At 43.0% G+C, this 12,183-nt stretch overlaps 1 protein-coding gene across 1 annotated transcript in view; it reads right to left on the reverse strand.

The window, feature by feature from the left end:
• The window catches only part of LOC124616705, a 78,436-nt gene that overhangs the window by 42,563 nt on the left and 23,690 nt on the right, over positions 1-12,183 (reverse strand). The window contains exon 2 of the mRNA XM_047145049.1: positions 5,554-5,620. Within this exon, the coding sequence (XP_047001005.1) occupies positions 5,554-5,620 (67 nt within the window). The remainder of the gene's footprint in view (positions 1-5,553; positions 5,621-12,183) is intronic.

A 12,183-nucleotide genomic window follows, 5' to 3' on the forward strand; every position in this document is an offset into this window, starting at 1 on the left:
TCGGGAATGCTGTTTATCAATGGCAGCACAACAGATCGAATCACCAGATTGACATACAGATTTGTAGTCAGGGTGCGTGGGGTAACCAAGAGAGTGCCTCTACTGTCATACGAAGTCGCACCCCAAACCACAGCTCGAGGTGTAGGTCCACTGCACCTGGCACGCTGACAGGTTGGTTTCTGGGTCTCAACTGGCCTCCTTTTCCCCAAAACGCGGCTATCACTGGAACCGAGGCAGAACTAGCTTTCATCGGAAAACACGACCTCCACCCCGCCCTCCAATGAGCTCTCGCTTGACATCACAGAAGCCGCAGACGACAGAATCAGCTTTCATAATAAAGCACCACAGACCTCCACCCTCCTCTATAGCGAGGTCTCGCTTGACACCACTGAAGTCGCAAACGGCAGTGGTTTGGGGTCAGTGGAATACACACTACAGGGCGTCTGGCTCGGAGCCGTCCTTTAAGTAACCGGTTTGTAACAGTTCGTTGTGTCACTGCGGTGCCAACTGCTGCTCAAATTGCTACTGCAGGCGCAGTTACGACGTGCCGGACCCATATGATGAACACGATGGTTTTCCCTCTGGGTAGTACCACGTGGTCGTTCGGATTGGTTGGTTGGTTTTGGGGGAAAGAGACCAGACAGCGAGGTCATCGGTCTCATCGGATTAGGGAAGGACGGGGAAGGAAGTCGGCCGTGCCCTTTGAAAGGAACCATCCCGGCATTTGCCTAGAGCGATTGAGGGAAATCACGGAAAACCTAAATCAGGATGGCCGGACGCGGGATTGAACCGTCGTCCTCCCGAATGCGAGTCCAGTGTCTAACCACTGTGCCACCTCGCTCGGTGGTCGTTCGGAGGCCGTACAGTGGCTACATGCCTGCAGAGTCTTTCTGCATTATCGCAGAGGAATGACAAGCTTCCCGTACATCTATTATACGACTTCGTTCAAACTCAGTTAGGTGTTGATAGTAGCGTCTTTGTCGTTTTAAAGGCACTCTGGACTAGCATCAACTCACCACGCCCTATCTCAAAGTTAAGCAACGCTCACGACCATTACAGCCCAAATTTAAGCAAACCTAGCGCCACTGATATGCGTCTGGCACGAAATCTGAATACGCATCATCTTTCACGTGTAGAAACACTCCCACTAACTTTCCGTTTATGTTGCACAACTCCTCCTTGGTGCTGCGACTTTTTTTCCACCAGTGTACTTTACATCACAGGAATTCTATAATCTCAAATGGTTCAAATGGCTCTGACCAGTATGCGACTTAACGTCTCAGGTCATCAGTCGCCTAGAACTTAGAACTAATTAAACCTAACTAACCTAAGGACATCACACACATCCGTGCCCGAGGCAGGTTTCGAACCTACGACCGTAACGGTCGCTCGGTTCCAGACTGTAGCCCCTAGAACCGCAAGGCCACTCCGACCGGCTTTTATAATCTCCTGATCTTTCGAACTGATTTATCTTTTTACCGACATTATGCTTCAAGTTACACCCCGCTAGATGATTTGCATGTAACGCTATTTTATCACAGTGCGGTTTAAGTTTTTACAACATGATGATGAGACCATCGTCCCTCAAAACGCGCTGTTGACGTGTATGTAGAACGAAAATGCGGTTGGATGCTACCAGTTATTATTGTCCAGGTGATAGACCTGGGGAGGAAGGGGGGGGGGGCTGAGTCCGCTAGGAACATGTTGGAACGAATCTATGTCTATAAAGACTACCTTTAAAAGTTTGTTTTTCCGATGAAGTGTCTTTTCACATCCCCGGGAAAGTAAACAGGCATAATGTCCGGGCCTGAGAACCCACATGTCATGGTATACTAAATAAGGGATAGGACGATGTAGCTTTTGCACAACACAATCACTGGACCGTTCTTTTGCACTCAGCCTACCACTACGGCAACAGTTTCCCTGTACATCGTACTTTATATTTCACCTCAATTACAGGAATTTCTGTGATAGATATTGTTTCAATTAAATGGTTCACCACCACACTAGGGGTTATCTGTTCGTCAGTTTTTGGATGAAACCTGCCTGGACAGATGGATCGGTGGAGATGGCCCAACATTATAGCCTCCAAGCTCACCGCACGTAACGCCTCTTGAGTTTTTTGTGGGGTTACGATAAGGACAAAGTGTTCACCAATTCCTGGTGCGCAGACTCTTACAGCACGAATGTGAGATGCTTGTAGAGGCTGCGACGGAAGCGATGTTGTCGAAGACGTGGAGAGAAATAGAGTATCGACAGGACGTCCTACAGGCAATAAACGGATCCCCTATGAAAGTGTACCAATAAAAATTCTATGCGTTAAACTGCCATTTGCAGCAAACAGCATAGCTATATCTAAAAATAAAGTTTTGCAATCAGGCGAAGACTTCCCGCTCACCCTGTAACACTCTGCATATTTTTAATTGTTCGACATCTTATATGATTATGTCACAGTGAAACATTAAAATGAATACTGAAACGAAGCATGTTGATTCTTGTGTAAAATGTGTACTGTTTTTCTGACATGCTTCACAGCCACAATGCTCTACTCTCTATGTCTCTATGAAATGAAAAACGTGCCTAAACCAGTCACGAAAATATTGGACTACTTTGCCACTATCAGCAAAAACTATTTTGCACTTGCTACAATTAAGAATAATGACATACGGCTTCTCTACATCTACATCTACATACATACTCCGCAATCCACCATACGGTGGGTGACGGAGGGTACCTCGAACCACAACTGGCATCGTCTCTCCCTGTTCCACTCCCAAACAAAACGAGGGAAAAATGACTGCCTATATGCCTCTGTACGAGCCCTAAGCTCTCTTATCTTATCTTTGTGGTCTTTCCGCGAAATATAAGTTGGTGGCAATCTATCAAGAACTTCACCACAGTCATGAAAAAAACAGCTCTGGTGCCAGGTTCTGATGCTCAGATTGCAAATGAGCGTGCACTGAATAGCACTCGAGCTAATAGTGAAAGAAGCTACCAAAAATTCACGAACAGGGAGTAGAGAGACCCCTTCTTCTATGAGTGTGGTAGAACGTAAACAATGCATCTGTCTGACTGTGGACACGTGCAACCCATGAAACGCTTGGACTTCCCAAGAGCAGTGCTTGCTTGAATCGATTGAGAAAATCAGAGTAATTGTATAGACTCAAACGACCTTCTTCTCTATACTGCTTTTTAATTTGCGTAATTCATACTTTGTGAACTGAATGTATGCTTTTGTGATACCGAATGAGTAAATAAATAACCATCGGAAGTAACACACATTACTTCTGGAATGGAAACGTGTAGACGTACGTCAGCTCTCCTCAAATGTTGAACGCTGTGTAATGTTCGTGGCTAATTAGCCCTATACATTAACTAGAGCAGTCAAGCTGTTGTCGGGGTAGGCTAGTGTAAGACCCAAAATTGTAGCAAGGTTTTGTAATATAAAAAAATGTGGGTAACTCAGTCACGCGTCTCCAATGTGTTGACCCGCGTGATTTTGTTTTATGAAGTACCAAAACGTTTCCTTGTCTTCCACTGGTGGACAAAATACAAGGAGCAGTCAAATGAAAACGAGACAGATGGAAAAAGTAAGTAAACTGTTTATTACTTCAAAAGTAATCAGCCTAACTGATAATACAGTGGGATACACTGCGACACAAGATGGCCAATGCCTTCAAGGAAAAATGTTTGCGATTGTCTGCGGAACCATCACTGCACCCAGCCATGCAGCCCTTCGTCGGAGGCAAATCAACGACCACGAATGTCTCCAGGGCTCCAAAAATATGGAAATCGTACGGGCTGTGTGGAGGACGTGTAATGCCTTCCAGCCAAACTTCTGCCGCTTAGTCGAAATAAACATAAACACTTCGCAAAAATTAAAGATCGCCATCAAGACCAACCCCCCCTCCCCCCCCCCCCCCCTCCCCCCCCCGAAAGTTGACGGACGGCATCGTTCTACTACCCGCCCACGCGTACCGAGATTGTTTCGACTACGCTGCAGATGTTTATCTGGAAAGTCCTTACACATCCTCTATCCACTCCCTATACCTCCCCATGCGATTACCATTTTTTTTGGAGCCGTTTGGTGGTCGTCGATTTGCTTCGGACGAAGAGCTGCTCGCCGGGGTAAAATCATTGTTCGGCAGGCAAACCGCAAACATTTTTTCCATGAAGGCATTAACCGTCTTGCCTCACAGTGGGGTAAAAGTATTAACAGTTGTGGCGATTACTTTAGAAATAATAAACAGTTTAGTTTTTTTTTCATTTGTGTGGTTTTCATTTGACTGTCCCTTATAACCTGAGGCCACAGAAACAGATAAAGTACGTTATCTTACAAGTAAACGTGGCCTCTTCACGCCTTTGATTGGCTGAGTGGGAAAGAACTGAGGGCCCTACTAAGGTGAGGAAAGACAAAGTACACTCTTAAAATCATAGGGTGCGGACGCCTTAGGTACAGTCGCGTATGGCGAATACTGCAGATACATATCAGTATTCAAAGTTTATAAGACAATACTGTGTAATTTTTCGAGAATTTGTCAATTACTAGTATAAAATGAGTCCTCACAATGATTTTGAAAGAACTGTGGTAATTTTACCAGTTTTATAGTCTATCGTCGCGCTGACTTAAAAAATGGCTTGCCATCCTAAATCATCAATTACAAAATAATTGCCAGCTGCCATCCAGCGCATTTATTCGCAACGATCAACAGAAGATCAAAGTGAATGATAAAAGAACTTCATAACGTGCTTCCTAATGTGACAATGTACATCGAATGAAGGTTCGACGTGAGTGTATATTAGAATCTTGCCTTGTGTACCTGATGCATATTTCTAATTATGACACTGCCCGTGAACTGCATTTAACTGTTACATGCTGCGGTGTTCTCACTTCCTGCAGACTAATCTCATTTGAAGTCATTTTCGAGGAAGTGTCGCAAGTAATTTAAAAAGCTGAGGTTACTTTAAAACTCCTTTTTCCATGCCAATTAATTTCCTTGGCTCAAATGGCTCTGAGCACTATGGGACTTACCAGCTGAGGTCATGAGTCCCCTAGAACTAAGAACTACTTAAACCTAACTAACCTAATGACATCACACGCATCCATGACCGAGGCAGGACTCGAACCTGCGACCGTAGCGGTCGCGCGGTTCCAGACTGAAGCGCCTAGAACCGCTCGGCCACTCAAGCCGGATAATTAATTTCCTTGTAGGTGAATTACTGTTATTTCATGTCGCCCTCTTTTAACAAATGAGATGAATAACGTTGCATTGACATGTTTGTATGTGGTGTGCAGACAGCAAAAACTATTCGGAAATAATATTTTTTTTTGCTTAAATGACTGAACCATCGGCTGGAAAATAATAAGTGTTACTTTTCAGGTACTCTCGATTTATGACTAAAGGAACCATTCTGATGTCTTTAACCATTTGTAGTACACTGCATAGGATGAAACAAATTGGCAATTTTTCGCATTTGCAAGATAAAGTAAAGCACTGCTAGAAATATGCGTAATTTTTACGTTCTGGATTTGTAAGTTACTTTGCTGTTTACCTCAAGTTCTGGCAGCAGATGTCTTCATTGCAGCAGTTTTCTTTGCATTGGCAAAAGGAACACTCCTCTGTAAAAAGAAGAGAACGAAAATAATTATTTGGTGTTTCAGAAGCGTGTTATTATAATGTCCCAGGAAGAAAAGATGGCGGTCAAAGAACAATTAAAATAGAAGAAGAAGAACCTTACACACTCTATGCTTCTCAGTCAATTGATGGTACAGTGCTCCACCCTGACTTTGCCGAGCTTTGAATGAATTAAGTTGAAAGTAATCGTAAATTAAGTATTTTCATAGTTAATAGCGTCTGTAACATTACTAGAAAAATTAGTCTCCACAGATTATGAGATTGAGTGATGCCCTCTGAATTTCAGGAGCGAAAAATATTTTCGCATTTTCAAAGGAAAAGAGGAAAAGTGAAGAGGTAGATGCCAGAATTTCACAACAATCTACAAAATTTTAATCATGACGACTGCAGAACACTGTGGTTGCTTATGTGTGGTACCACGTACTTAGTTCTTACGTGGACGCTGGCAGCCAATAACCTGCTGTGAAACCGGTTGTGAGCTGTACAGAAGGGCGCTCGCAAGGCACAGACAGAAGGGGTGCCCCCTCCTGGAATCTGGGCCGCAGACTTTGTAATCATTACAGAATTCTCTGGCATTTCTCGGAATGACTGTCGAAACTGCAGATTTAGCATTTCGAAATGCAGTTCTCAACGCTGTGGCTTAGACGAGCACAACATAACTTGCGTTTGATTAGTCGTCAGGCCACTAGCGGTAAATTGGATAATTTGCTTGGCGCATCGGAGGTTTAGGCGCAGTTTTGCAGATTGCCGAAACAGAGTCACCAATACTTGCTCTTGTCAACAGACTACGATGGGGATTAACAAGCGAGTTGTAGTATACTGGCCAGACTGACTGTGGATTTCCCGCGCTCGTATAGGCAAATGCTTGACTGATTCCAAAATGCCGCCTCAGATAATACACTGCCAGGAAAAAAAAATTAGTACACCTGGAAATACGGCATCGATTTTGGTCCGATGACGGCAATGCCACCTGGCGGTTAGTAGACGTACCGATAATGGTTTCAACGTCGTCCCTCAACAGATAGCTTAGTGGCATAGCTACCATAGTGCCATCTGTGACTACCCTTTAATAAGGAATACACAAAGCCAGAAGGTTTAGTGTGGTGCAAACGTATGAAGCAGTCAGGTAAGCACAACACGGAGACGCATTTGTGCTTCCTACAATCAACAACGCGAGTTTGAAAAGGATCAAATTGTGTCCTTCCGGGTGGCGCGGTGGCCGAAGAATAGGCATACAAGTTGGACGTGCTGCGTCAGTTGTGTAACGATGCTGGTACCAGTGGTCACGTGAACATGCTCACACCTAAACACGAGGTTCTTGACGTCCACGTAGCACAGACACCCGCCAGCATCATCGTACTGGAAGGGCAGCGGTGGAAGGTGGTACAGCTACCACTGAGCAAATAAGGGGATTCGTGAGCTATAGTGTCCCTATGAAATGTTCAAGCCGATATATTTGAAGTAAATAACAAAAGGACTCTGAATAATATTATGTGGACATAAACGACAAATTAATTATGAAAATGCATTAAATTAGCTCCAAAGAAAGACTATATCGATTGCAATGTAATAAAAAGACATTATTTATATTAGATGAGATCGTAGTGCATAACGTTCTCGAAACTAACATTATTATCTTTGTCATTATATATAAGAGAAAAAAGATATTTAAAATCACTTCGAGTGAGATAATTTCTTCTGCTGTATGTAAGGTTCGCTTGCTGTTCTAAAGCGGTAGCTTTTGTTCTATTTGTTCTCGTATGTACCGAATAATTCAAGTGTGTATTCTGTGCTTAGTGGAAATATATTTATAAAAAGTGAGTGCTAGAAGTTATTTAGCATTTTTTCAGTCTCTGCGAAGCGAGCAGCGGTGATTTTTGACTGGCAACAATTTGCCGCCATTACGCGGTGTATTTAATTTTTGTGTGTGTGTGTGTGTGATATACCACCACAGCAGGAGCAGAAAGAATCATTTCAAGTTATTCAATTAACTAAGGTGCAAAGCTTCACTAATTTTATTTCGTCAAAAAATGCATACTTTCACAGATACGATTTATTCTAGGTCAGCGAATTTAGCCTGCATTACATTTCACCGAAAGCATTCGAAATAATTTGCAGGGAGCCTGGCGCTTATTTGAAACATAATTTTTATTTTTGGCCACCTACAAATATATATATATATATATATATATATATATATATATATATATATATATATATATATAATCCCTTTCTTGTGTTTCACTTAATAATAATAATAATTGATAACCACAGAAAGGAAGGGATAATACAGAGCCCAGGCGTTTCAACACTAACTGTTCGAACCGGTTATTAGCAGTGGGATTACAGGTATGCACACCTCTAGCCCTCCTTCCATTCACGCCACAGCATCGATGTACACGGCAGGACTGGTGCCATCAGAGCATCACTTGGAAGACGTACTGGCGGACCATGGTCTTCCGTGATGAAAGAAGATTCTGCCTGCACCCAAGTTTTGGTAATCTGTGCATATGTCGTAGACCTGGTGAGCACTGTCGCATACTTCATTTATCCAAGAGACACTGGCTGCACCCCAGACCTTATGGTCCGGGTTGCTATAAGCTACAACTTTTGTTCACTTTCGATGTTTCTAGAGGGAACGCTAACCATCACTCAGTACGTGCAGAATGTTGTTAGACCCCTTGTTTTCGTGTCTTAGCAATAGGAAGGTGATGTAATGTTCCAAAAGGAACGTCCAGAACCTCATCTACGTGCGTGAGAATGATCATGTGACCACTGATGCCGGCATCGTTACACACACCGCCTGTGAAACTCAGCGTGCTCTGCAAGACGCGCAGCAACTTCCCTGGCCAGCACGATCTACAGGTTTGTCTCCAATCGAGCATGCGTAGGATACGATCTGACAAGAAGTGACTCATGCATGCATAACGTGTCCCAGGACAGTGTCGCCATCTGTACAATCGACTGGATGCCGAAGTCAGCGCCTGCATTGCCGTCCATGGAGACTACAACACGTACGAATACCAGGTGCATTCAAGTTCTAAGGCCTCCGATTTTTTTTCTAATTAACTACTCACCCGAAATCGATGAAACTGGCGTTACTTCTCGACGTAATCGCCCTGCAGACGTACACATTTTTCACAACGCTGACGCCATGATTCCATGGCAGCGGCGAAGGCTTCTTTAGAAGTCTGTTTTGATCACTGGTGAATGTGCGGCCACGGAGAGTGTCTTTCATTGTTGGAAAAAGCCAAAAGTCACTAGGAGCCAGGTCAGGTGAGTAGGGAGCATGAGGAATCACTTCAAAGTTGTTATCACGAAGAAACTGTTGCGTAACGTTAGCTCGATGTGCAGGTGCGTTGTCTTGGTGAAACAGCACACGCGCAGCCCTTCCCGGACGTTTTTGTTGCAGTGTAGGAAGGAATTTGTTCTTCACAACATTTTCGTAGGATGCACCTGTTACCGTAGTGCTCTTTGGAACGCAATGGGTAAGGATTACGCCCTCGCTGTCCCAGAACATGGACACCATCATTTTTTCAGCACTGCCGGTTACCCGAAATTTTTTTGGTGGCGGTGAACCTGTGTGCTTCCATTGAGCTGACTGGCGCTTTGTTTCTGGATTGAAAAATGGCATCCACGTCTCATCCATTGTCACAACCGAAGAAAAGAAAGTCCCATTCATGCTGTCATTGCGCGTCAACATTGCTTGGCAACATGCCACACGGGCAGCCGTGTGGTCGTCCGTCAGTATTCGTGGCACCCACCTGGATGACACTTTTCGCATTTTCAGGTCGTCATGCAGGATTGTGTGCACAGAACCCACAGAAATGGCAACTCTGGAGGCGATCTGTTCAACAGTCATTCGGCGATCCCCCAAAACAACTCTCTCCACTTTCTTGATCATGTCGCCAGACCGGCTTGTGCGAGCCCGAGGTTGTTTCGGTTTGTTGTCACACGATGTTCTGCCTTCATTAAACTGTCGCACCCATGAACGCACTTTCGACACATCCGTAACTCCATCACCACATGTCTCCTTCAACTGTTGATGAATTTCAATTGGTTTTACACCACGCAAATTCAGAAAACGAATGATTGCACGCTGTTCAAGTAAGGATACGTCGCCATTTTAAGTATTTAAAACAGTTCTCATTCTCGCCTCTGGCGGTAAAATTCTATCTGCCGTACGGTGCTGCCATCTCTGGGACGTATTGACAATGAACGCGGCCTCATTTTAAAACAATGCGCATGTTTCTATCTCTTTCCAGTCCGGAGAAAAAAAATCGGAGGCCTTAGAACTTGAATGCACCTCGTACAGTTGTTTCAGTATGTGTCGATACCTGGTACTTCAGAACCGTTTGTGCTATTGATCTGTAAATATAATCATTTCATGTACTCCATATCCACTATCGCGATGATAAATATTGAGTGAATTGGAAACCTCTAGAAAGATGTACTAATTTTTTTTCGAGAAGTATATCATGCACAAACACCTAAAATACGACAACGCACAATACAAAGAGTACATGATTTACAGACTTCCTTCCTTTACGGTGTGTGTCCCCTAGCACTTATACTTCCACAATTTGCTTGCAGAAACCACTTCTTCAAGATCCTTGGCGTGGAAAGACCCCTCGCGCGTTGACTTCCACAAGTTCTGTCAACTTACAGAAGTAGCTTCCGCAGGTTAGTGGAAACAGTTTGACACATTTTGCCGCAGGTACTTGCCGAACTTACCAGTTTCCGGAAGTTTTTCTCAAACTTGCAGAAGTTTTGTGTGTTCAATACCGATGTGAAAATGTCAGTCTCGAAAAGGACAATGCCGCAAAGACAGCTGGGCCGAAACAAATGTGTCTTTGGATATTATAATTGGCTGCCATCAGACAAGGAAATGCGAAATGAATTCACTGGTTGCTTTACTTCATCAGAAAGGAAAGTAGAGTGGCAGGAGACACGTCTTTAAATGTTAGCTTATTTTTTAATCTTAATGTAAACAAAGATGCATTGCATTTATAATAAATACCGTTTCCAAAATTCGAAGAGTAATTAAATGTTGATCTCTTGGTGGTGCAGCCTGAAGCATTTTTGTATCTTGTTTTCAAATGCATTACATTTGCAACAAAAGTAATAAATACTGTTTGCAAAAATCGAAGAGTAAAAGGCGAACTTTTAGCGAAATAGCTTGCAGCAATTTTGTGTCTTGTTTTTTAATGTACAACAGACAAGAAATTTTCGAAACTTGCATACAACATTCTCAGAAAGTTTTTATTCTGAGCGAAGTCCTCTCATTTTAGACCAGTCAATAGTTTTTCTTGATATCTTAAATATGTAAACCTCTGTACCTATTTCTTTACTCAAGCATTTCTTTTTTTCCTAACTTTGTTTTTCGTCATGATTTCTCCACAATAAGATTAATACAACAAACGTGGTGGCTACTGCAGCTTTACAGCACAATGCTGTAACCTTCGACTTGCCCACCTCACGACGCGACTCTGGTGGAAACACTTCCGCAACTAATTGCAGTACGTTTCTGAAATTAACTTGCCCAGGAGACTTGCGGAAGTAAACTTGGGCAGGTTTTTGTTCTAATGTAAATAACACGTCAAATGCGCGCGGAAGTTAGTCTACTTGCAAGTGACACACACCTTTAGATTACTTTAGGTTATTTCCCTATGTGCACAACTTCGTTACAACAGTGGGCTACCATTCGCTCATTGGACAAAGAAGAACCGACAAGATTTGGTCAGACTGCGTTCCATTGTACACCGTAGAGCTATTGTACAACTCCGTCAGACTATACTGTAGTACACATCTATGAACCCAGAAGCGTCAGACAAAAAAAACCATAAATACCATTTGGTGCGTTATAAGAGAGAAAAAATTGTGAAATTTCAAGGGCGAAGTGATAGCCAGGCAAATGCTCAGACTTTTCGTGGTGCAACACAGCACAGCGCTCAGTTATATAGTTACAAATTCTTCATTCCAGTTGCCATAGCTGCGCAGTATCATGTTAAACTAAGGAGACGAAACTTACTTCAGTCCTATGCAGTTAAAAGGTCGCTTCTACAGACCAATTTCAAGGTTGTTATCACATTAATATCGTCGAATGCTGGCCCTAGTTACGCGTTACCCAAACAACCGAAAAAATGTAACTTTCTAGGTACATTTTGTTAAACTTTTACCAAGCCTATTAACATTAAAAAGCAGAAGGCATGAAAAATGCAGTGAACCCATTAACTTGATGAGATGTGATTTTTACGCGCAAAAACTGGTTTATAGGTAGAATCGAAGCTGAATAAGAGTTTTTTACAATTTGTTTCGTTTTCTCACTTTGAGGAGTATTACTCAGTAGTATGTTTTGGTGCTTACTTTTGTTGACATTCAACAAGATTTCTTCACTTGATCCGATTTTATTTCCTATTTCACATTTTTAGTGAACGGTGTGAAACTACCACAATTGTTACGTTATCCATGTTGGATCTTCTGAACTCTGCGGTCGTCTGTTTACATCCTTGGTGAATAGGAAACAGGCCCCCACAACCGCACGAGT

This window comes from Schistocerca americana, chromosome 5 (assembly GCF_021461395.2).
Source record: "Schistocerca americana isolate TAMUIC-IGC-003095 chromosome 5, iqSchAmer2.1, whole genome shotgun sequence".
NCBI lineage: Eukaryota > Metazoa > Arthropoda > Insecta > Orthoptera > Acrididae > Schistocerca > Schistocerca americana.